A 23,331-nucleotide genomic window follows, 5' to 3' on the forward strand; every position below is an offset into this window, starting at 1 on the left:
TACGTCTGCGTCTCTATTCTTGCCCTACAAATAGGTTCATCTATACCATTTTTCGAGATTCCACATATATGCATTAATACACAATATTTGTTTTTCTCTTTTTGGCTTACTTCACTCCGTATGACAGACTCTCGGTCCATCCAATTTTGTTCCTTTTTATGGCTGAGTAATATTCCATTCAATATATGTACCACATCTTCTTTATCCATTCATCTCTCATTGGACACCTAGATTGTTTCCTTGTCCTGGCTCTTGTAAATAGTGCTGCAGTAATATTGGGGTGCATGTGTCCTTTTGAATTATGGTTTTCTCTGGGTATATGCCCAGTAGTGTGATTGCTGGGTCATATGGTAGTTCTATTTTCAGTTTTTTAAGGAACCTCCATACTGTTCTCCATAGTGGCTGTATCAATTAACATTTCCACCCACAGTGCAAGAGGGTTCCCTTTTCTCCACACCTTCTCCAGCATTTATTGTGTGTAGATTTTTTGATGATGTTCATTCTGACTGGTGTGAGGTGATACCTCATTGTAGTATTGATTTACGTTTCTCTAGTAATTAGTGATGTTGAGCATATTTTCATGTGCCTCTTGGCCATCTGTATGTCTTCTTTCGTGAAGTATCCATTTAGGTCTTCCACCCATTTTTAATTGGGTTGTTGGTTTTTTTGATATTGAGCTGCATGAGCTGTTTATATATTTTAGAGATTAATCCTTTGTCCATTGTTTCCTTTGCAAATATTTTCTCCCATTCTGAGGGTTGTCTTACCATCTTGTTTATGGTTTCCTTTGCTGTGCATAAGCTTTTAAGTTTAATTAGGTCCCATTTGTTTATTTTTGTTTTTATTTTCATTACTCTAGGAGGTGGGTCAAAAAAGATCCTGCCGTGGTTTCTGTTAAAGAGTGTGTTTCCTGTGTTTTCCTCTGAGAGTTTTATAGTATCTGGTCTTACATTTAGGTCTTTAATCCATTTGGAGTTTATTTTTGTGTATAGTGTTAGGGAATGTTCTAATTTCATTCTTTTACATGTAGCTGTCCAGTTTTCCCAGCACCACTTATTGAAGAGGCTGTCTTTTCTTCATTGTATGTTCTTGCCTCCCTTGTCATAGTTTAGGTGACCATAGGTGCGTGGGTTTATCTCTGGGCTTTCTATCCTATACCATTGATCTATATTTCTGTTTCTGTGCCAGTACCATACTGTCTTGATTACTGTAGCTTTGTAGTATGGTTTGAAGTTGGGTAGCCTGATACCTCCAGCTCCATTTTTGTTTCTCAAGATTGCTTTGGCTATTCAGGGTCTTTTGCGTTTCCATATGAATTGTAAAATTTTTGTTCTATTTCTGTGAAGAATGCCATTGGTAGTTTGATAGGGATTGCATTGAATCCGTAGATTGCTTTGGGTAGTATAGTCATTTTTGCAATAATGATTCTTCCAATCCAAGAACATGGTATATTTCTCCATCTGTTTATGTCATCTTTGACTTCTGTCATCAATGTTTTATAGTTTTCTCAGTACAAGTCTTTTGCCTCCTTAGGTAGTAGGTTTATTCCTAGGTATTTTATTCTTTTTGTTGCAGTGGTAAGTGGGATTGTTTCCTTGATTTCTCTTTCTGATTTTTTGTTGTTGGTGTATAGGAATGCGAGAGATTTCTGTGCATTAATTTTGTATCCTGCAACCTTACCAAATTCATTGATTAGTTCTAGTAGTTTTCTGGTGGCATCTTTAGGATTTTCTATGTATACTATCATGTCATCTGCAAACAGTGACAGTTTTACTTCTTCTTTTCCAATTTGTGTTCGTTTTATTTCTTTTTCTTCTCTGATTGCCGTGGCTAGAAATTCCAAAACTATGTTGAGTAAGAGTGGCGAGAGTGGCCATCCTTGTCATATTCCCGGTCTTAGTGGAAATGCTTTCAGTTTTTCACCATTGAGAATGATGTTTGCTGTGGGTTTCTCCTATATGGCCTTTATTACGTTGAGGTAGGTTCCCTCTGTGCCCATTTTCTGGAGGGTTTTTATCATAAATGGGTGTTGAATTTTGTCAAAAGCTTTTTCTGCATCTATTGAGATGATCATATGGTCTTTATTCCTTAATTTGTTAATATGGTGTATCACATTGATTGATTTGCATATATTGAAGAATCCTTGCATTCCTGGGATAAATCGCACTTGATCATTATGTATGATCCTTTTAATGTGTTGTTGGATTCTGTTTGCTACTATTTTGTTGAGGATTTTTGCATCTATGTTCATTAGCGATACTGGTCTGTTTTATTTTTTTTGTGATATCTTTGTCTGGTTTTGGTATCAGGGTGATGGTGGCTTTGCAGAACAAATTTGGGAGTGTTCCTCCCTCTGCAATTTTTTGGAAGATTTTGAGAAGGATTGGTGTTAGCTCTTCTCTAAATGTCTGATAGAATTTGCCTGTGAAGCCATCTGGTCCTGGGCTTTTGTTTGTTGGAAGATTTTTAATTACAGTTTCAATTTCATTACTTGTGATAGGTCTGTTTATATTTTCTAATTCTTCCTGGTTCACTCTTGGAAAATTGTACCTTTCCAAGAATTTGTCCATTTCTTCATGCTTGTCCATTTTATTGGCATATAGTTGTTTGTAGTAGTCTCTTATAATCCTTTGTGTTTCTGCGGTGTCAGAAGTGATTTCTCCTTTTTCATTTCTAATTTTACTGATTTGCGTCCTCTTTTTTTCTTGATGAGTCTGGCTAAATGTTTATCAATTTTGTTTATCTTCTCGAAGAACCAACTTTTAGTTTTATTTATCTTTGTTATTGTTTTCTTCATTTCTATTTCATTTATTTCTGCTCTGATCTTTATGATTTCTTTCCTTCTACTGACTTTGGGTTTTCTTTGTTCTTCTTTCTCTAGTTGCTTTACGTGTAAGGTTAGATTGTTTGAGACTTTTGTTTCTTGAGGTGAGATTGAATTGCTATAAACTTCCCTCTTAGAACTTCTTTTGCTGCATCCCATAGATTTTGGGTTACGGTGTTTTTGTTGTCATTTGTTTCTATTTTTTTTTAAATTTCTTCTTGATTTCTTCAGTGATCTCTTGATTATTTAGTAGTGTACTGTTTAGCCTCCATGTATTTGTATTTTTTGCAGTTTTTTTCCTGTAATTGATTTCCAGCCACATAGCATTGTGGTCAGAAAAGATGCTTGATACGATTTCAGTCTTCTTAAATTTACTGAGGCTTGATTTGTGACCCAAGATGTGAACTATCCTGGAGAATGTTCCATGTGCACTTGAGAAGAAAGTGTATTCTGCCACTTTCAGATGGAATGTCCTATAAATATCAATTAAATCTATCTGGTCTATTGTGTCATTTAAAGCTTGTGTTTCCTTATTTATCTTCTGTTTGGGTGACCTGTCCACTGGTGTAAGTGGGGTGTTAAAGTCCCATACTATTATTGTGTTACCGTCGATTTCCCCTTTTATGGTTGTTAGCATTTGCCTTATGTATTGAGGTGCTCCTATGTTGGGTGTATAAATATTTATAATTGTTATATCTTCTTCTTGGATTGATCCCTTTATCATTATGTAGTGTCCCTCCTTATCTCTTGCAACAGTCTTTATTTAAAAGTCTATTTTATCTGATACGAGTATTACTACTCCAGCTTTCTTTTGATTTCCATTTACATGGAATATCTTTTTCCATCCCTTCACTTTCAGTCTGTATGTGTCCCTAGGTCTGAAATGGGTCTCTTGTAGACAGCATGTTTATGGTCTACTTTGGTATCCATTCAACCAGTCTGTGTCTTTTAGTTGGAGCATTTAATCCATTTACATTCAAGGTTATTATCGATATCTGTGTTCCTACTACCATTTTCTTAATTACTTTGGGTTTGTTTTTGTGGGTGTTTTTCTTCTCTTGTGTTTCCCGCCTAGAGAAGTTCCTTTAGCGTTTGCTGTAAAGCTGGTTTGGTGGTGCTGAATTCTGTTAGCTTTTGCCATTGAATCTGAATGAAATCCTTGCTGGGTAGAGTAATCTTGGTTGTAGGTTTTTCTCTTTCATCCCTTTAAGTATATCCTGCCACTCCCTTCTGGCCTGCAGAGTTTCTGCTGAAATATTAGCTGATAACCTTTTGGGGATTCCTTTGTATGTTATTTTTTGCTTTTCCCTTGCTGCTTTTAATATTTTTTCTTTGAATTTAGTTTTTGTTGGTTTGACTAATATGTGTCTTGGTGTGTTTCTCCTAGGGTTTATCCCGTATGGCACTCACTGTGCTTCCTGGACTTGGGTGACTATTTCCTTCCCCATGTTAGGGTAGTTTTCCACTGTAATCTCTTCAAATATTTTCTCAGACCCTTTCTTTTTCTCTTCTTCTTCTGAGACCCCTATAATTTGAACGTTGGTGCATTTAGTGTTGTCCCAGAGGTCTCTAAGATTGTCTTCAATTCTTTTCTTTCTTTCTTCCTTATTCTGTTCCTTGGCAGTTATTTCCACCATTCTGTCTTCCAGCTCACTTATTTGTTCTTCTGCCTCAGTTATTCTGTTATTGATTCCTTCTAGTGTGTTTTTCATTTCAGTTATTGTGCTGTTCATCTCTGTTTCTTTGTTCTTTAGTTCTTCTAAATCTTTGTTAAACATTTCTGTATTTTCTCAATCTGTGTCTCCATTCTGTTTCTGAGATTCTGAATCATCTTTACTGTCATTACTCTGAATTATTTTTAGGTAGGTTGCCTATTTCCTCTTCATTTATTTGGGCTTGTAGATTTTTTACCTTGCTCCTTCATCTGAAACATATATTTTTGTCTTCTTTTTTTTTTTTTTTTTGATGGGTGGGATTATGTTCCTGTTTTATTGGTTGTTTGGCCTGAGGCTTCCAGCACTGGAGTTTGTAGGCTGTTGGGTGGAGCTGGGTCTTGGTGCCGAGATGAGGACCTCTGGGAGACCTCACTCCAATGAATATTCCCTGGGGTCTGAGGTTCTCTGTTAGTCCAGTGATTCGGACTCAGAGCTCCCACTGCAGGAACTCTGGCCTGACCCCCATCTTGTGAACCAAGATCCCGCAAGATGTGTGGGGCAGCAAAAAAAAAAAAAAAAAAAGAAATGGAGCAGAACGATAACAAAGAGTAAAAAATAAAATTAGGTTAGAAAACTAACAGATTTGTTAGAAAGAATAAAAATATAGTTGAAACAACAACGGAAGGTAAAACAGAGCCACAATAGTAAGGAGAAAAAGAAAAAAAAATCCGGAAAAAGCCTTGGCTGTGGGGGGTAGGGAGTAGGCAGGGGCGGGTTTCAGGTGGGGGCGGGGCCTATGCTTAGGACCAACAGAGCAGGAAAAGGCCCTGGAGGTGCTGGGTGGGTGGGGCGGTGAGTCTTAGGCTCAATGCAGCAGGAGGAGCCTCAGCAGGAGGGGCCCAGGCAGTGCCTCTGGCCTTGGAGGGTGGAGGACCTGGTCCAGGACCCCAGCAGGATCACTGGGCCCAAGTGGGCAGGGGAAGTGCTAAGCATATTCCCCCCAATCCTCTGATCCTGGAAGGACCCTCCCCATTGGCCTCTCTTCTTTTCCCCTCTCCCTCCCTCTTATGCCCCTGGGACCCACACAGCCAGAGGAGATCCCGGAAGGCAGAGGACCAGACCTGGAAGCCCAGCAGGCTTCCCGGGGCCAAGTGGGCGGGGGAAACGCCCACAGTGCCTTCCGTGATCCCCTGGCCCCAGATGGTCTGCCTCTCCTCCTCTTCCCCCTTCCTCCCTCCATCCCATTCTCCTAGGACCCACAAGGCTGGAGGGGGCCCTGGAGATCAGAGCACCAGGCCTGGGAGCCCAGCAGGCTTCCCGGGGCCCAAGTGGGTTGTGGGGAAATGCCAGCTGCACCTCCCCTGATCCTCCGGCCCCAGAGGGCCCCTCCCTCCCGCCTCTCCTCTTCTCCCCTTGCCTCCCTCCTATGCCGCTAGGACCCACGCTGCCCGGAGGGGGCCTTGGAGCCCAGCAAGCTTTTTGCGGCCAAGTGGCCAGGGCAAAGACCTGTCGCACTTCCCTGATCCTCCAGTCTGGAAGGGCTCCTCCCACCCACCTCTCCTCTTCTTCCCCTCACCTCCCTCCTATGGCTCTAGGACCAACGGGGCCTTGGAGGGTGGAGGACCCTGCTGAGGAGCCCTGAGGGCTTCCCAGGGCCCGACTGGGCAAGGGAGATGCTAGGTGTGCTCTCCCTGATCCTCTCAGCCCCCCCCCCCCACCGAAGCTCCCTCCAGGCATGGGAACCCCTCCCCTCTCCCACCCACCCCTCAGGTGCACCAGTCCTGTCTGGCCTTCACTTCTCCTCCCCCCTCAATCCCCCCTCATGCTACCCAGTTGCTTGGGGGTTCCTCCCATCTCCTAGGGCGTTGAGGTCCCCCACCAGTGTCCAGCAGGCACCCTAGTTGTGGAGAAACGCGAACTCCTCGTCCTCTCCTGCCACCATCTTGACTCCACCCCCTGTGTTTTCTGCTAAAGAAAGATAAGGCAGGATTATTTTGTTTGCCATTATAACTTCATTATCATGTTATGAAATCTTGTCAAATTCGTGGTACCTTAAATTAATAAGTATCAGCCAGCCATAATTTGCAGTGTATTTTATGCAGGTAGGTAGGTAAATCTTTATTATTTAAACTGAAGTATTTTCCAAATGTCTTTGCTTCTTAGATGATCTTCACAAATTTGTGGAATTTACTTTCAGGTAGCATTGCCTTCTTTTTGGCTCTCTCTTTACAAGAAGAGCAAAGCAAAGGGAAAGGTGAATCATTTTTATAGGTTCTAGGATAATTAGACAGTTTCCCAGGAGTGTGGTATGCATATCAGTAGTAGCAAGCAAGATGACTGAGTCATTTAAGTAGTAAGTACTTGAACATATTATTTTAATAACTGAAATATATATAAAGCTAGCACATCTACCACATAATGCATGAGTTACAGTTAGGTTCTGCTACATATAAAGAAAACCCACATAACAGTGGACTAAATAAGATACTTATTTTTCTGTCATCTAAGTAAGTCCAGAAGAGGTATTCCAAGGCTGGTGTGGCAGCTGCATGGTCCAGGCATCTTCCATCTTTCTGCTTTGATATCCTTAGTGCCTGGTTTTCTTCAAGATCCTCAGGATCTCCACATGGCCACCTTAGTTAACTATCTTATCTATATTCTAAATCACAGGGATGAGAAAAGAACAGGGCAAAAGAATAAGCCTTCTTGCTAAATAAGCCCTCTTTAAAGAGCTTACCTAGAAGCCCCAACTAATGACTCTTTTACCTCATTGGCTGAGGCTGGATTTTTTTTTTTTAGGCAGGACATATTGCTGCTTCCATTAGTAATAGGGGTCCTGTAAGTATGAAAGAAGAGGAGAGTGGATATTGGGTAGACAGCTAACATTTACAGTTGTAAGTACTTTTATCTAGGTAAAAACCATTAGTCAATCAATGAAAAATGCTGAGTAAGAATTAATATAGACTGCATACAGACAGAGCAAAAATTAGGAAGCTGGTACTCTTAATGACTGAATGGCTGGAGAGTGGGAAGCGTTGCTCCTAAATATGGTAATTGAAGGTGGACTTCCGTGCCTCCAAACAGTGCTTCAGGTTGAGCAGAATGAGAAGCCTTACTGCCTTTTTTTTTTTTCTTTCTCCCAATGGCTTCAGTTATACTTCTGTTTAGTTCGAGATTGCTTTGGAATTACAAAAATGCCATTATTTCTTTTCTTCTGGTCATCATTCCCTTCTTCTATGTGAGTGAGTTTGCCATGTGAAAACAACTAACTGCTGGTGTATTTTCAGGTGGGAGTTTGTTTGAGGCAGCCGTGATAAGAAGTTGAAAATGGATTTGCAAAGCAATTTAGGTGTTTTAAGGGGCTCCCCAGCCAAGCTGGAAATCAGCTGAGATATACATGCTGAAGTCAGGCAGAGATAAAAACTAGCAGTTTTATTGAAAAAGGTGATTGCGGAGGGCAAGGTTTAGGTCTGGCCAGAGGACTTGCTAACACTCTAAGTTATGATTCGTGTCCCAAAATTCAAGCTTTCCTACCCAGAGAAAGATCCTGCTCATCTAGGTTTACTGCATGCTTAAGAACAGGTGAGAATGCATGGTTTCAAGAAGCATGTGGCTCTCAAAGAGACAGAGACAAAGAGAGAGGCAGAACCAAGGATGTCGGTTTCCATTTCATAAACTGAGAAGTCAAAGAAGTCTCTTTTTTTTATCCCCTATGAAGAGGAATAAATTTGGAGAGGGGAGACAGAGTAACTAGAATTATTATTTTAATGGATTTCTCTCTATATAGAAGCAGAGCAAAAGAGATTCTTCCCCAATAAGGAAAAGAACAGGTCAAAACGTCCATATACATTGGAGTCTGTCTCCTGACCTAGGTGATTATGAGAGATTTCTTTAACAGTCCTTGAGAGGAAGATATAGCATCCTACCCAATTGAATGGGGTCTGAATTGAATTTAGAGAATGATGGATGTACGGTAAAAACAGAACCACGTGCAGCTGTGCTTGGGTCCATAATTAGTTCCATGGATCAGCTATCAGCAGATCAACCTGGGCTAATAGTTAAACTTAGTGGCTGGTGACCTGCACTTCTGCAGGTAAGGCTGTGAGCAAGATTATAAGGAAATTCTTTAGGTAGGGTCCTTTAGGTCCTATCCTATAGGAGATATTTCCATTTTTCTCCACGTGAAGGAATATCCTCAAAAGTAATTTTTTTGTAAAAGTAGTCTCAAATAAGTACAAAATGATTGAAACCAGAGCCACAGTTAATAGCCCCAAAGTGGACCAGCCCCCCCAGTGCCTACTATACTCAACTTGGCAGAAATGTCATTCAAAGAACAAAACAGAAATTACATTATCTTTTTCCATCATCCCCAACAGTATAGTGATCTTCTGTCCCAAGACATGGTTATTACCGTAGGGATAATCTTTGATATGGGTGGGAACAGCTTTCTTCTCTAAACATTATTGGTCATTTGTTTGGGGTAGAAGGGGAAGGAGGCAGCATGAGCTCAGTCTATCATCTTGAAATATTCTAATATCCCAATTTCAGACTAGTCCTGTGAAAGTTCTACTAACCCTGCCTAACACACCACATTAGTCAGGGAGAGTCCTCAGGAAAACCTAGACTTGCAGCCAATAAGGAAGACTTTTTAATTAATCTTGCTTTGCTTTCCAACATACCTATCTCTTGCTACCTCTGATGAATTATGGAACTAGCCTAGACTATCTCCAGGGCTATTATTAAGGAGATAGCCTAATTTCTGACACCACTTCCTGAGCCTTAATCTTTAGCAACTATCCTGTCTCCTGAGAACAATTGACCCCTACATCCTGAGAGCAGAGTAAGTTGCTTTACTTTAAAAAAATTTAAAAAACAACTTGGTGACAGAAGCCAAGAGGACACTTGAAATGGGACTTCTTAAAAACCCCAAAACCTCTGTCATTCAGGCACAGATATAACACTTGCTTCCTCCCTACCTTTGAACTCAAGAAAAGTGTCTTGTGAGCTTACATCCACTATGAGAAATTCATTATTTTTTTTCTACATCTTTATTAGAGTATAATTGCTTTACAATGGTGTGCTAGTTTCTGTTTTATAACAAAGTGAATCAGTTATACATATACATATGTTCCCATCTCTCTTCCCTCTTGCGTCTCCCTCACTCCCACCCTCCCTATCCCACCCCTCTAGGTGGTCACAAAGCACCGAGCTGGTCTCCCTGTTCTATGCGGCTGCTTCCAACTAGCTATCTATTTTATGTTTGGTAGTGTATATATGTCCATGCCACTATCTCGCTTTGTCACAGCTTACCCTTCCCCCTCCCCATATCCTCAAATTCATTCTCTAGTAGGTCTGTGTCTTTATTCCTGTCTTACCCCTAGGTTCTTCATGACTTTTTTTTTCTTAAATTCCATATATATATGTTTCCATACGGTATTTGTCTTTCTCTTTCTGACTTACTTCACTCTGTATGACAGACTCTAGGTCCATCCACCTTATTACAAATAGCTCAATTTTGTTTCTTTTTATGGCTGAGTAATATTCCATTGTATATATGTGCCACATCTTCTTTATCCATTCATCTGTCGATGGACACTTAGGTTGTTTCCATCTCCGGGCTATTGTAAATAGAACTGCAATGAACATTTTGGTACATGACTCTTTTTGAATTATGGTTTTCTCAGGGTATATGCCCAGTAGTGGGATTGCTGGGTCATATGGTAGTGCTATTTTTAGTTTTTTAAGGAACCTCCATACTGTTCTCCATAGTGGCTGTATCAATTCACATTCGCACCAGCAGTGCAAGAGTGTTCCCTTCTCTTCACACCCTCTCTAGCATTTATTGTTTCTAGGTTTTTGGATGATGGCCATTCTGACTGGTATGAGATGATATCTCATTGTAGTTTTGATTTGCATTTCTCTAATGATTAATGATGTTTAGCATTCTTTCATGTGTTTGTTGGCAGTCTGTATATCTTCTTTGGAGAACTGTCATATAGGTCTTCTGCCCATTTTTGGATTGGGTTGTTTGTTTTTTTGTTAAGAGCTGCTTGTAAATTTTGGACATTAGTCCTTTGTCAGTTGCTTCATTTGCAAATATTTTCTCCTATTCTGAGGGTTGTCTTTTGGTCTTGTTTATGGTTTCCTTTGCTGTGCAAAAGCTTTGAAGTTTCATTAGGTCCCATTTGTTTTTTTTTTGTTTTTATTTCCATTTCTCTAGAGGTGGGTCAAAAAGGATCTAGCTGTGATTTATGTCATAGAGTATTCTGCCTATGTTTTCCTCTAAGAGTTTGATAGTTTCTGGCCTTACATTTAGGTCTTTAATCCATATTGAGTTTATTTTTGTGTATGGTGTTAGGAAGTGTTCTAATCTCATACTTTTACATGTACCTGTCCAGTTTTCCCAGCACCACTTATTGAAGAGGCTATCCTTTCTCCACTGTACATTCCTGCCTCCTTTATTCCTGCCTCCTTTACCATATGTGCGTGGGTTTATCTCTGGGCTTTCTATCTTGTTCCATTGATCTATCTTTCTGTTTTTGTGCCAGTACCATACTGTTTTGATTACTGTGGCTTTGTAGAATAGTCTGAAGTCAGGGAGCCTGATTCTTCCAGCTCCGTTTTTTGTTCTCAAGATTGCTTTGGCTATTTGGGGTCTTGTGTGTTTCCATACAAATTGTGAAATTTTTTGTTCTAGTTCTGTGAAAAATGCCAGTGGTAGTTTGATATGGATTGCATTGAATCTGTAGATTGCTTTGGGTAGTAGAGTCATTTTCACAATGTTGATTCTTCCAATCCAAGAACATGGTATATCTTTCCATCTATTTGTATCATCTTTAATTTCTTTTATCGGTGTCTTATAATTTTCTGTATACAGGTGTTTTGTCTCCTTAGCTAGGTTTATTCCTAGATATTTCATTCTTTTTGTTGCAGTGGTAAATGGGAGTGTTTTCTTGATTTCACTTTCATATTTTACATCATTCGTTTATAGGAATGCCAGAGATTTCTGTGCATTAATTTTGTATCCTGCTACTTTACCAAATTCATTGATTAGCTCTAGTATTTTTCTGGTAGCATCTTTAGGATTCTCTATGTATAGTATCATGTCATCTGCAAACAGTGACAGCTTTACTTCTTCTTTTCTGATTTGGATTCCTTTTATTTCCTTTTCTTCTCTGATTGCTGTGGCTAAAACTTCCAAAACTATGTTGAATAATTGTGGTGAGAGTGGGCACCTTGTCTTGTTCCTGATCTTAGTGGAAATGGTTTCAGTTTTTCACCATTGAGGATGATGTTGGCTGTGGGTTTGTCATATATGGCCTTTATTATGTTGAGGTAAGTTCCCTCTATGCCTACTTTCTGCAGGGTTTTTATCATAAATGGGTGTTGAATTTTGTTGAAAGCTTTTTCTGCATCTATTGAGATGATCATATGGTTTTTATTCTTCAATTTGTTAATATGGTGTATCACGTTGATTGATTTGCGTATATTGAAGAATCCTTGCATTCCTGGAATCAACCCTACTTGGTCATGGTGTATGATCCTTTTAATGTGCTGTTGGATTCTCTTTGCTAGTATTTTGTTGAGGATTTTTGCATCCATGTCATCAGTGATACTGGCCTGTAGTTTTCTTACTTTACGACATTTTTGTCTGGTTTTTGAATCAGGGTGATGGTGGCCTCGTAGAATGAGTTGGGGAGTGTTCCTCCCTCTGCTATATTTTGGAAGAGTTTGAGAAGGATAGCTGTTAGCTCTTCTCTAAATGTTTGATAGAATTCGCCTGTGAAGCCATCTGGTCCTGGGCTTTTTTTTGTTGGAAGATTTTTAATCAGAGTTTCAATTTCAGTGCTTGTGATTGTTCTGTTCATATTTTCTATTTCTTCCTGATTCAGTCTTGGTAGGTTGTGCATTTCTAAGAATTTATCCTATTCTTCCAGGTTGTCCATTTTATTGGCATAGACTTGCTTGTAGTAATCTCTCATGATCTTTTGTATTTCTGCAGTGGCAGTTGTTACTTCTCCTTTTTCATTTCTAATTCTATTGATTTGCGTCTTCTCCCTTTTTTTCTTGACGAGTCTGGCTAATGGTTTATCAATTTTGTTTATCCTTTCAAAGAACCAGCTTTTCGTTTTATTGATCTTTGCTATCATTTCCTTCATTTCTTTTTCATTTATTTCTGATCTGATCTTTATGATTTCCTTCCTTTTGCTAACTTTGGGGTTTTTTTGTTCTTCTTTCTCTAATTGCTTTAGGTGCAAGGTTAGGTTGTTTATTCGAGATGTTTCCTGTTTCTTGAGGTTGGATTGTATTGCTATAAACTTCCCTCTTAGAACTGCTTTTGCTGCATCCCATAGGTTTTGAGTCATCGTGTCTCCATTGTCGTTTGTTTCTACGTATTTTTTTATTTCCTCTTTAGTTTCTTCAGTGATCACTTCGTTATTAAGTAGTGTATTGTTTAGCCTCCATGTGTTTGTGTTTTTTACAGATCTTTTCCTGTAATTGATATCTAGTCTCATAGCGTTGTGATCAGAAAAGACACTTGATATGATTTCAGTTTTCTTAAATTTACCAAGGCTTGATTTGTGACCCAAGATATGATCTATCCTGGAGAATGTTCCACGAGCACTTGAGAAAAATGTGTATTCTGTTGTTTTTGGATGGAATGCCCTATAAATATCAATTAAGTCCTTCTTGTTTGATGTATCATTTAAAGCTTGTGTGTCCTTATTTATTTTCATTTTGGGTGATCTGTCCATTGGTGAAAGTGGGGTGTTAAAGTCCCCTACTATGAATGTGTTACTGTTGATTTCCCCTTTTCTGGCTGTTAGTATTTGCCTTATGTATTGAGGTGCTCCTATGTTGGGTGCATAAATATTTACAATTGTTAATCTTCTTCTTGGATCGATCCCTTGATCATTATGTAGTGTCCTTCTTTGTCTCTTCTAATAGTCTTTATTTTAAAGTCTATTTTGTCTGATATGTGAATTGCTACTCCAGCTTTCTTTTGGTTTCCATTTGCATGGAATATCTTTTTCCATCCCCTAACTTTCAGTCTGTATGTGTCTCTAGGTCTGAAGTGGGTCTCTTGTAGACAGCGTATATATGGGTCTTGTTTTTGTATCCATTCAGGCAGTCTGTGTCTTTTGGTGGGAGCATTTAATCCATTTACATTTAAGGTAATTATCGATATGTATGTTCCTGTTCCCAATTTCTTAATTGTTTTGGGTTTGTTATTGTAGGTCTTTTCCTTGTCTTGTGTTTCTTGCCTAGAGGAGTTCCTTTAGCATTTGTTGCAAAGCTGGTTTGGTGGTGCTGAACTCTCTCAGCTTTTGCTTGTCTGTAAAGGTTTTAATTTCTCCATCAAATCTGAATGAGATCCTTGCTGGGTAGAGTAATCTTGGTTGTCGGTTTTTCTCTTTCATCACTTTCAGTATGTCCTGCCAGTCCCTTCTAGCTTGCAGAGTTTCTGCTGAAAGATCGGCTGTTAACCTTATGGTGATTCCCTTGTGTGTTATTTGTTGTTTTTCCCTTGCTGCTTTTAATATGTTTTCTTTGTATTTAATTTTTGACAGTTTGACTAATATGTGTGTTGGTGTGTTTTTCCTTGGATTTATCCTGTATGGGACTCTCTGTGCTTCCTGGACTTGATTAACTATTTTCTTTCCAATATTAGGGAAGTTTTCAACTATAATCTCTTCAAATATTTTCTCAGTCCCTTTCTTTTTCTCTTCTTCTTCTGGATCCCCTATAATTCGAATGTTGGTGTGTTTAATGTTGTCCCAGAGGTCTCTGAGACTGTCCTCAGTTCTTTTCATTCTTTTTTCTTTATTCTGCTCTGCAGTAGTTATTTCCACTATTTTATCTTCCAGGTCACTTATCCGTTCTTCTGCCTCAGTTATTCTGCTATTGATCCCATCTAGAGTATTTTTAATTCATTTATTGTGTTGTTTATCGTTGCTTGTTTCATCTTTAGTTCTTCTAGGTCCTTGTTAACTGTTTCTTGCATTTTTTCTGTTCTATTTCCAAGATTTTGTATCATCTTTACTATCATTATTCTGAATTCTTTTCAGGTAGACTGCCTATTTCCTCTTCATTGTTAGGTCTGGTGGGTTTTTATCTTGCTCCTTCATCTGCTGTGTGTTTTTCTGTCTTCTCATTTTGCTTATCTTACTGTGTTTGGGGTCTCCTTTTTGCATGCTGTAGGTTCGTTGTTCCCGTTGTTTAGGTGTCTGTCCCCAGTGTCTAAAGTTGTCTCAGTGGGTTGTGTAGGCTTCCTGGTGGAGGGTACTAGTGCCTGTGTTCTGGTGGATGAGGCTGGATCTTGTCTTTCTGGTGGGCAGGTCCACATCTGGTGGTGTGTTTTGGGGTGCCTGTGGACTTATTATGGTTTTAGGCAGCCTCTCTGCTAATTGTTGGGGGTTGTGTTCCTCTCTTGCTAGTTGTTTCGCATAGGGTGTCCGGCACTGTAGCTTGCTGGTCGTTGAGTGAAGCTGGGTGTTGGTGTTGACATGGAGATCTCTGGGAGATTTTCGCTGTTTGATATTATGTGCAGCTGGGAGGTCTCTTGTGGACCAGTGTCCTGAACTTGGCTCTGCCACCTCAGAGGCCCAGCACTGACTCCTGGCTGCAGCACCAAGAGCCTTTCATCCACACGGCTCAGAATAAAAGGGAGAAAAAGAAAGAAAGAAAGCGAGAAAACGAGAAAGAGAGAGAGAAAGAAAGAAAAAGAAAGCGAGAAAGCGAGATAGAGAGAGAGAAAGAAAGAAAGAAAGAAAAAGAAAGAAAAGGAGGGAGGGAGGGAAGGAAGGAAGGAGGGAAGGAAGAAAGAAAGAAAAGAAAGAAAGAGGAAAGATGATAAAGTAACATAAAATAAAATAAAGTTATTAAAATAGAAAATAATTATTAAGAAAAATTTTTTAAAAAAAACGGATGGATAGAACCCTAGGACAAATGGTGACAGCAAAGCTGTACAGACAAAATCTCTCACAGAAGCATACACATACACACTCACAAAAAGAGGAAAAGGGGAAAAAATAGTAAATCTTGCTCTCAAAGTCCACCTCCTCAATTTGGGATGATTCGTTGTCTATTCATGTATTGCACAGATGCAGGGTACATCAAGTTTACTGTGGAGCTTTAATCCGCTGCTTCTGAGGCTGCTGGGAGAGATTTCCCCTTTTCTTCTTTGTTCTCACAGCTCCTGGGGCTCAGGTTTGGATTTGGCCCCGCCTCTGAGTGTAGGTCGCCGGAGGGCATCTGTTCTTCGTCCAGACAGGACGGGGTTAAAGGAGCAGCTGCTTCGGGGGCTCTGGCTCACTCAGGCCAGAGGGAGGGAGGGGTGCAGATGCGGGGCAAGCCTGCGGCGGCAGAGGCCGGCGGGACGTTGCACCAGCCTGAGGCGTGCCGTGCGTTCTCCAGGGGAAGTTGTCCCTGAATCCCGGGAACCTGGCAGTGGCGGGCTGCACAGGCTCCCCGGAAGGGAGGTGTGGATAGTGACCTGTGCTCGCACACAGGCTTCTTGGTGGCGGCAGCAGCAGCCTTAGCGTCTCATGCCCGTCTCTGGGGTCCGTGCCATTAGCCGCGGCTCGTGCCCGTCTTTGGAGCTCCTTTAAGCAGCGCTCTTAATCCCCTCTCCTTGCGCACCAGGAAACAAAGAGGGAAGAAAAAGTCTCTTGCCTCTTCGGCAGGTCCAGACTTTTTCCCGGACTCCCTCCCGGCTAGCCGTGGTGCACTAACCCCCTGCAGGCAGTGTTCACGTAGCCAACCCCAGTCCTCTCCCTGTGCTCGACCGAAGCCCGAGCCTCAGCTCCCAGCCCCGCCCACCCCGGCACATGAGCAGACAAGCCTCTCGGGCTGGTGAGTGCTGGTTGGCACCAATCCTCTGTGTGGGAATCTCTCCGCTTTGCCCTCCGCACCCCTGTTGCTGCGCTTTCCTCTGCGGCTCCGAAGCTTTCCCCCTCCGCCACCCGCAGTCTCCGCCTGCGAAGGGGCTTCCTAGTGTGTGGAAACTTTTATTCCTTCACCACTCCCTCCCACTGGTGCAGGTCCCGTTCCTGTCCTTTGGTCTCTGTTTATTCTTTTTTCTTTTGCCCTACCCAGGTACGTGGGGAGTTTCTTGCCTTTTGGGAGGTCTGAGGTCTTCTGCCAGCGTTCAGTAGGTGTTCTGTAGGAGTTGTTCCACGTGTAGATGTATTTCTGGTGTATCTGTGGGGAGGAAGGTGATCTCCACGTCTTACTCTTCCGCCATCTTCCCTGAACCCCCCAGAAATTCATTATTTTTAATGAATTAAGGTGAATAATAGAAATCTACAATGCTCTATTAGAAAATGTCTTGCAGAAGAAATCGCAAATCTCATTTTATAGTATCGTATTTTGGGGGGATAAAATCAGTTTCTAGATAACAAGATACTTCCTGAACCCAAACTAGTTTTTAATATTAAGCTGTCCTAATGTTCATTTATTGTTAATATACTGAGGTTGCTGATCTAGGTTTTCTAAACTGATGAATAGAGAGAGAGGAGGTACATTTTAACTTGATAACTTTCCAAGAACCTGATCTTAGCTGTCATTTTCTTGAGATGTGCTCTGTAAACACCTTTCTTCTACAATTCCCACTTTTGCCCCACTCCCCAATATAAATGCTCTCATTCTATCACATCATCCAGTTTTATATTCTTAACATTTAAAACAATCTGAAATTACCTTGCATATACAGTTGTTGTTTATTAAATTTTTCCTCATTGTAAAATTAAATTCTGTAAGAGTATAGATCTTGTATTGTTCAATACTGAATCCCAGACACCTAGAATATTGCTTAGTAGTGAAATGTATTTTTGGACAAATGGACTGATGGGTGATTTTTTTAATTTTTATCTTTGGGCAGGGAGTAATGGTCGATAGCACCGAGGATATCATTTTTAGCAGTCTTAATAAAACTAACCAAATAGGGTCTCTCTTAGAAATCTTGTTCTACTCTTATTGATGTTGGTCTATTCCTGGGCTGTCTCAGATAGCCTAGTCCACTTAGGTACTAATTCCTGTGCCCTTTGCTTACTTGTAAGCATTCCCTGTCCAATTTAGAGAATTACCAAATGTATTTGTTCCTGGATAGAGCAGAGGAAAGTTAATCGGTGGAGACTATTTCGGAATTGTTTAGAGGAAAATCTGGAAGTACCAGCCCACATATCTTGTCCTATCCTGATTAATTTGTGGAGTTTCTTCTTTCTAATTATCTTCCAATAGAACTTTAGAAGTGAGGGGAAGAAAAGAAAGTTGATTAATTTTATCCTATTAAAACAGCAAGTTAAAGGGTAGCTTGTCTGGAAACAGAAGGAGTTTGTGAAGAAACTGGGTGATTGTGAAGAGGCTAGGCCAATTTCTAATTACAGCTCACTGAAGACAAAGCTACTCATTTGAGGTATATTTTCTGAGATTTCTTTAAACTTTTAACCTTTTTTATTATTATGTTTTTCCTAATAATAATAGCTGATGATTTTATCACATGATTGGCACATGAAAATCCATAAAATTGAAACAGTGTTGCATTTTGGGACAACAAAAATTAGGAAACTCTTTATTCCAAAGTTTGTTGTGCAATGAAAGACCCCTAAGGTATGAGGCAGGAATCTGAGTAGCAGGAAATAAAATCTGTCTAACATAAACAAAAAGAGAGATATTTTTGGAAGAATACTAGGCAGCTCACAGGATAAAAGGAAAAGCTGAATAAACAAATCTCAAAGCCAAAACCAGGGCAGCTCTGGGAGGTCTTTTCACTAGCACATTACTATTAAGGTGACGAAGCTACAGTGACTTTTCACCTTCTGTCTTTTGATTTGAATTTTAAATTTTCAGGAGTAGACTACCAAAGTGAACATAATGATGTGGAGCAACAATTTCCCCTCTGCTTCTCCTGTTTTTACATAAAAGCAACAAGATGAACTGAAAGGAAATTTTTTTAAGTTACACTTTGGGCAGTATGGAGAAAATTGGGGAATGAAACTGAAATCAGTGAGAGTGTAATTCTAATAATAGCAAACATTTATTGAGCGTTTACTATGGACCAGACACTATGTTGAGTATTTTGCATCCATTAACTTATTGAATTCTCATGATAACACTATGAGTTAAGGATAGTAATAATATATTTTACATTTGGGAAAATTAAGGCTTAGAGCAGCGGTCCCCAACCTTTTTGGCACCAGGGACCAGTTTCATGGAAGACAGTTTTTCCACAGGGGGGTTGCAGGGGGGTTGGGGGGATGGTTCAGGCGGTAATGCGAGCGATGGGGAGTGATGGGGAGCGGCATATGAAGCTTTGCTGGCTCACCCACCACTCACCTCCTGCTGTGCAGCCCGGATCCTAACAGGCCGCGGACCGCTACCGGTCCAAGGCCTGGGATTGGGGACCCCTGGCTTAGAGAAGTGAAGTAACTTGTTTAGGTAGTATATTAGCAATTAGGAGTAATCAGGAGGCTGTCGTAGTAATTTGAAGCAAGAAACGATAACGGCTGAGCTAAGTTAGTGAGATAGAACCAATAAAGCTTAGAGAACGGTTGTATAGGGAATGTAAAAAGGGGAGGAGTTGGGGGCTTCCCTGGTGGCGCAGTGGTTGGGAGTCCGCCTGCCGATGCGGCGGTTGCGGGTTCGTGCCCCGGTTCGGGAGGATACCGCGTGCCACGGAGTGGCTGGGCCAGTGAGCCATGACCGCTGAGCCTGCGCGTCTAGAGCCTGTGCTCCGCAGCGGGGGAGGCCGCGGCAGTGAGAGGCCCGTGAACCGCAAAAAAAAAAAAAGGGGGGGGCGGCGAGGAGTTGAGAATAAATCCTAGGCATCTGGGTCAGAAAGTGAATGGATTTTTATTCAAAAGGAGAAAGTTTTGATGATAGAAGTATTATGATGCATTTGATGAGCTAACTTGTCCATTTAAGACCTTTTACTTGCCTGTGGGATGTGTCAGCAGGTCTCCCACTATACTCTTGCCCCCTTGCAATCTCTTTTCCACACAGTTCCCACCATGGCCTTCAAGGCCCTACCTATCTTACTTGGTTACATACAGCTCTTTCCCTCACTAAATATACTTTAGACATACAGGCCTTCTACTTTTTCTGAGTGGTGGTGAGTTCCTCCCCGCCTTGAGGTCATGCCCTGGCTAATTCCTTTGACTGGAATGTTCTTTGCCAATATCTTGTCATAGCTTTTCCCCTTCTTAACATTCACTCCTGGGTGAGATGTTCCCTCATCAGAGAGGCTCTTCTATACTAACCCTCCTCTGCCCCATTGCCTCCCACCCTCAATCACCTTTCATAGCACTGAGCACTGCTCAAAATTGTGTTCACTTGTAACTCAGTTGTTTATTGCTGTTTACCTCCTCCAGATTATAAATTCCATGAGAGCAGGGACCATGTATATTCACCATCTACACATGAGCACAGTCCTCTGTAGCATATATAAACTCAATAAGTATGAAAGATTAGAAAGTCCTATATGTGAGCTGAAGGAGACTTATGAAACCACTTTAAGTCCGTGGTAACTTGCAGCAAGCCACAAAATGTGAATGTGAAGACACACATGCAGATTTATAATTAGTAAACCTTAAACTTTATAAAGAATTCACATGCAGTGATCTCATTGCAAAATTTATAATTTTGTTTAATCCTGTCATCTCCTTAGTGGCAGATTTTAGAACTGGAAAATCTGGGTGCTTTTTTTTTTAACCTGAGGAAAAATTCATCTTTGGTCATTGCAATTTTCTAAACTTTGTCTTCTCTCTTAAAGGCTCAATCTCAAGATATAGTTCCAACGATAGGATTCAGCATAGAGAAATTCAAATCGGCCAGGTAATTCTTCTTATTAAACTTGTGATTAAGAAGTTGTGGGTGAAAAGTGATATTAGATCTACATAGTTATTCCTCCTACTCTTAGAAAAAAGTAAGTTGCTATTTCAGAAGCCTATAGGTATTAAAATACTTGTACCACTACCTCTGGATTATTCTAAAGAATTTAGAGTTTAGATAAACTCTGACAACCTCACTAGCAAAGGAAATATCTTTTTTATATGTTACTAATTGTAAAATCATATTTATATTCAAAAAAATTCATTCTATGGCACTTGTACTTGAAAGCTGGCCCAAGTTGAATATTGTATATTAAGGGTGGTTTCTTTGATTGAAAGCAATTTAAAATTTTAAGTAAAAGTTAGACTTTTACTACCTTATAATGTAATCATGTTTTTTCATTTTGTTTGTTTTGTTTTATAGTTTGTCTTTTACAGTGTTTGACATGTCAGGTCAAGGAAGATACAGAAATCTCTGGGAACACTATTATAAGTAAGTATGTTTGTGAATGTTGGTAAACTAGATGGTTATATTTTAATAACCAGTAATGATTAGAAATCCAAATGATTACATGGGCTAGATTGCAATGTTTATTCTTTATATAATTTAAGTATACTTCCTAATTTTAAAAAAAAGTATAATCATACTTCACATTATTTCTCAAATGCTTCAGGTTCTTCCTGACCTTGCATATGTTGTTCTGTCTGTTTTTAATGTCCTATTCTACCCTACTTCTCTGCAACTTAAGGTTAATATATTTGTTCTTTAAGGACTAGCTCAAAAGTCACCTCCTCTATGAAGGATTCCACTGTTTTGCCCAGTTATTCTGTCCTCCATGTTGACATGGTACTTCGTCCATTCATATCTCTTGAATCGTACTTATTACATCTTAAACTCATGTACCATAGCTGCCTCCCTAGTGGGATTATGAACTCCTCAAGGCCAGGGATTTTTTTTTTATTCAGTATTTCTTCAAGACCAAGTATGATTCTGGCCAGATAGATCAGTAAATACTTACTGTATAAATTTAGTTAAAATAACAGCACTAATAGTTGATCCATGTGTTCTACAAGCAATTCTAAACAAGATATTTTTAGCATGTGCAAATCAAGTGCTCACCAATTTCTTCAGATTAATAGCTGTCAAGTTGCTAGGATCCAAGTGTGTTATACCTTCTCAAGATTTGCATGCGATGTTAAAATAGATTCATTAAACTTGTAATATTGCTAGGACTTCCTTATTTAAGATGAGTGTAACTCACTTTTGGAGTCTGAAATTTATAAACAGTATCTCTTCACTAAATGCACTTTTGTTCTTCTGAACTCTTGTCTTGAAATGGTGTGTGATGACTGCCAGATCAGATTTTAATTTTCATTGGCTAATTCTTTCATGCTAATGTGGGGACAAATGTTGTATTCCTTGGGTAGGAACCAAAGGAGATTTATTCCAGATATTCTTTAAATATTGAGGGCCTATTTAAATCATATAGAGCCAGAGGACCTCTGAGGTAGAAAGAGAAGAATGCTTCAGATTTGAGGGCCAGTTTGGAAAAGGAGGGGTGGAATGTTTGTGGTATCCTACAATAAATTCTCTGGGGGAAATGTGAGGTGTTTTTGTTTTTAAGGAAAACTCAGTTTTCAGTATAGGATTTTTTTATTCTTCTTCCAATTAGTAGGTAAACAATTCTTTTTTCTAAAAAAAAAATGTATTTACTTTAGTTACTTTAAAAAAATGTAACATTTAATTACGGAAAACAATACTGCATAAAAAATAGTACTTTAAAAAGGAAGCTATTTTTCTGACTTTAACTTCTTTTTCTTCAAAATCTTTTTGGAAGAAGTTAATGAATTCAGGAGTATTATAGGTACATTGTAGGTGGAATGCCGAATATGGTTACTGTTGAGAGGTCTACAGTAATAGTAAATTTATTTCCTCTATCTCTATACTTTTCTAATTGTGAAAGAACAAGTGCATTTTAATCTACTAGACTGAAAGAGGTTAAAAAGATTAATTAAGTCTACTGTTGGCAAAATAAGCCACTCTTGTAGTGAGAATGTAACATCTTTCTTAGGATAATTTATCAATATCTGTTAAAATGAAAAATGTTCATGCCCTGCAGCCATAATTTTTGCTTTCAGAAAAGTACAGTATGACTAGGACTACTGGGCAAAGATACACAGAGAAGAATGTGTGTTGAGAATTATTTATAATGACATTTTTTCATATCAATTATATGAAGAAAAAAATTATTCTTAATAAAAGTATGTGCTTAATATATATGGAGAGAGAAGAAAATTCTTAGTGGAATATACCGTACCATTAATAGCATTTGTTTTGGGAATAAGATTATAAAGGAAGTTTAGTTTGTCATTTGTATGACTCTGTAATGTTAATTATTGTATAATTTTTGCATATTACTCTTAGAATATAAAAAAAGTAATAAAGCATAAAATATAAAGAGTGCATATTTGGAAAGGAGTTAATATTTGGAAAATATAGAAAAGCATATTTAAACATTGTTTCCTGTAAATCTCACTAATAAATTTACCATTGTTAATCTTTTGGGTATGTTTCTTCTATTTTGAAATATATAATATACACTTTACATAATTGAGAAAGTAGCCTTCTAAAGTATGTACCGTGTACTATATAGTTTTTCAGTTAACATTTTATGATAAGGGTGAATCAGGAAAAACATAGAAAGGATGTAACTCTCATGGCAGCCTAATATTTTTTCATATTCCTGTGCCCAAATTTGCTTAATCATTTCTCTATTTTTGGACATAAAGACTGTTTTCAGTTTTTGAAGATTATAAGCAGTTCTTCAGTTAACATATTACTGTATAAATCTCTGTCATACTTCATGTTTCCTTAGTATAAATTCCAGAAATGAAATTACTGGCTCAAAGTGAACATTTTTAAAGCTCTTGATAGGTATTTCCAATTATATCAGTTTCCATATCCACTAGTAATATGTGACTGTGATAGTCTGCATTCATTTTTTAAATGATAGGAGAAAAT

General features: G+C 39.3%; 1 protein-coding gene across 1 annotated transcript in view; it reads left to right on the top strand.

Annotated features, from left to right (window-relative positions):
• The window catches only part of ARL6 (ARF like GTPase 6), a 50,900-nt gene that overhangs the window by 4,432 nt on the left and 23,137 nt on the right, over positions 1-23,331 (top strand). The window contains exons 3-4 of the mRNA XM_082839795.1: positions 20,252-20,313; positions 20,734-20,802. Of these exons, the coding sequence (XP_082695921.1) occupies positions 20,252-20,313; positions 20,734-20,802 (131 nt within the window). The remainder of the gene's footprint in view (positions 1-20,251; positions 20,314-20,733; positions 20,803-23,331) is intronic.

This window comes from Leucopleurus acutus, assembly GCF_964270905.1.
Source record: "Leucopleurus acutus genome assembly, chromosome: 5".
Classification (NCBI taxonomy): Eukaryota; Metazoa; Chordata; class Mammalia; order Artiodactyla; family Delphinidae; genus Leucopleurus; species Leucopleurus acutus.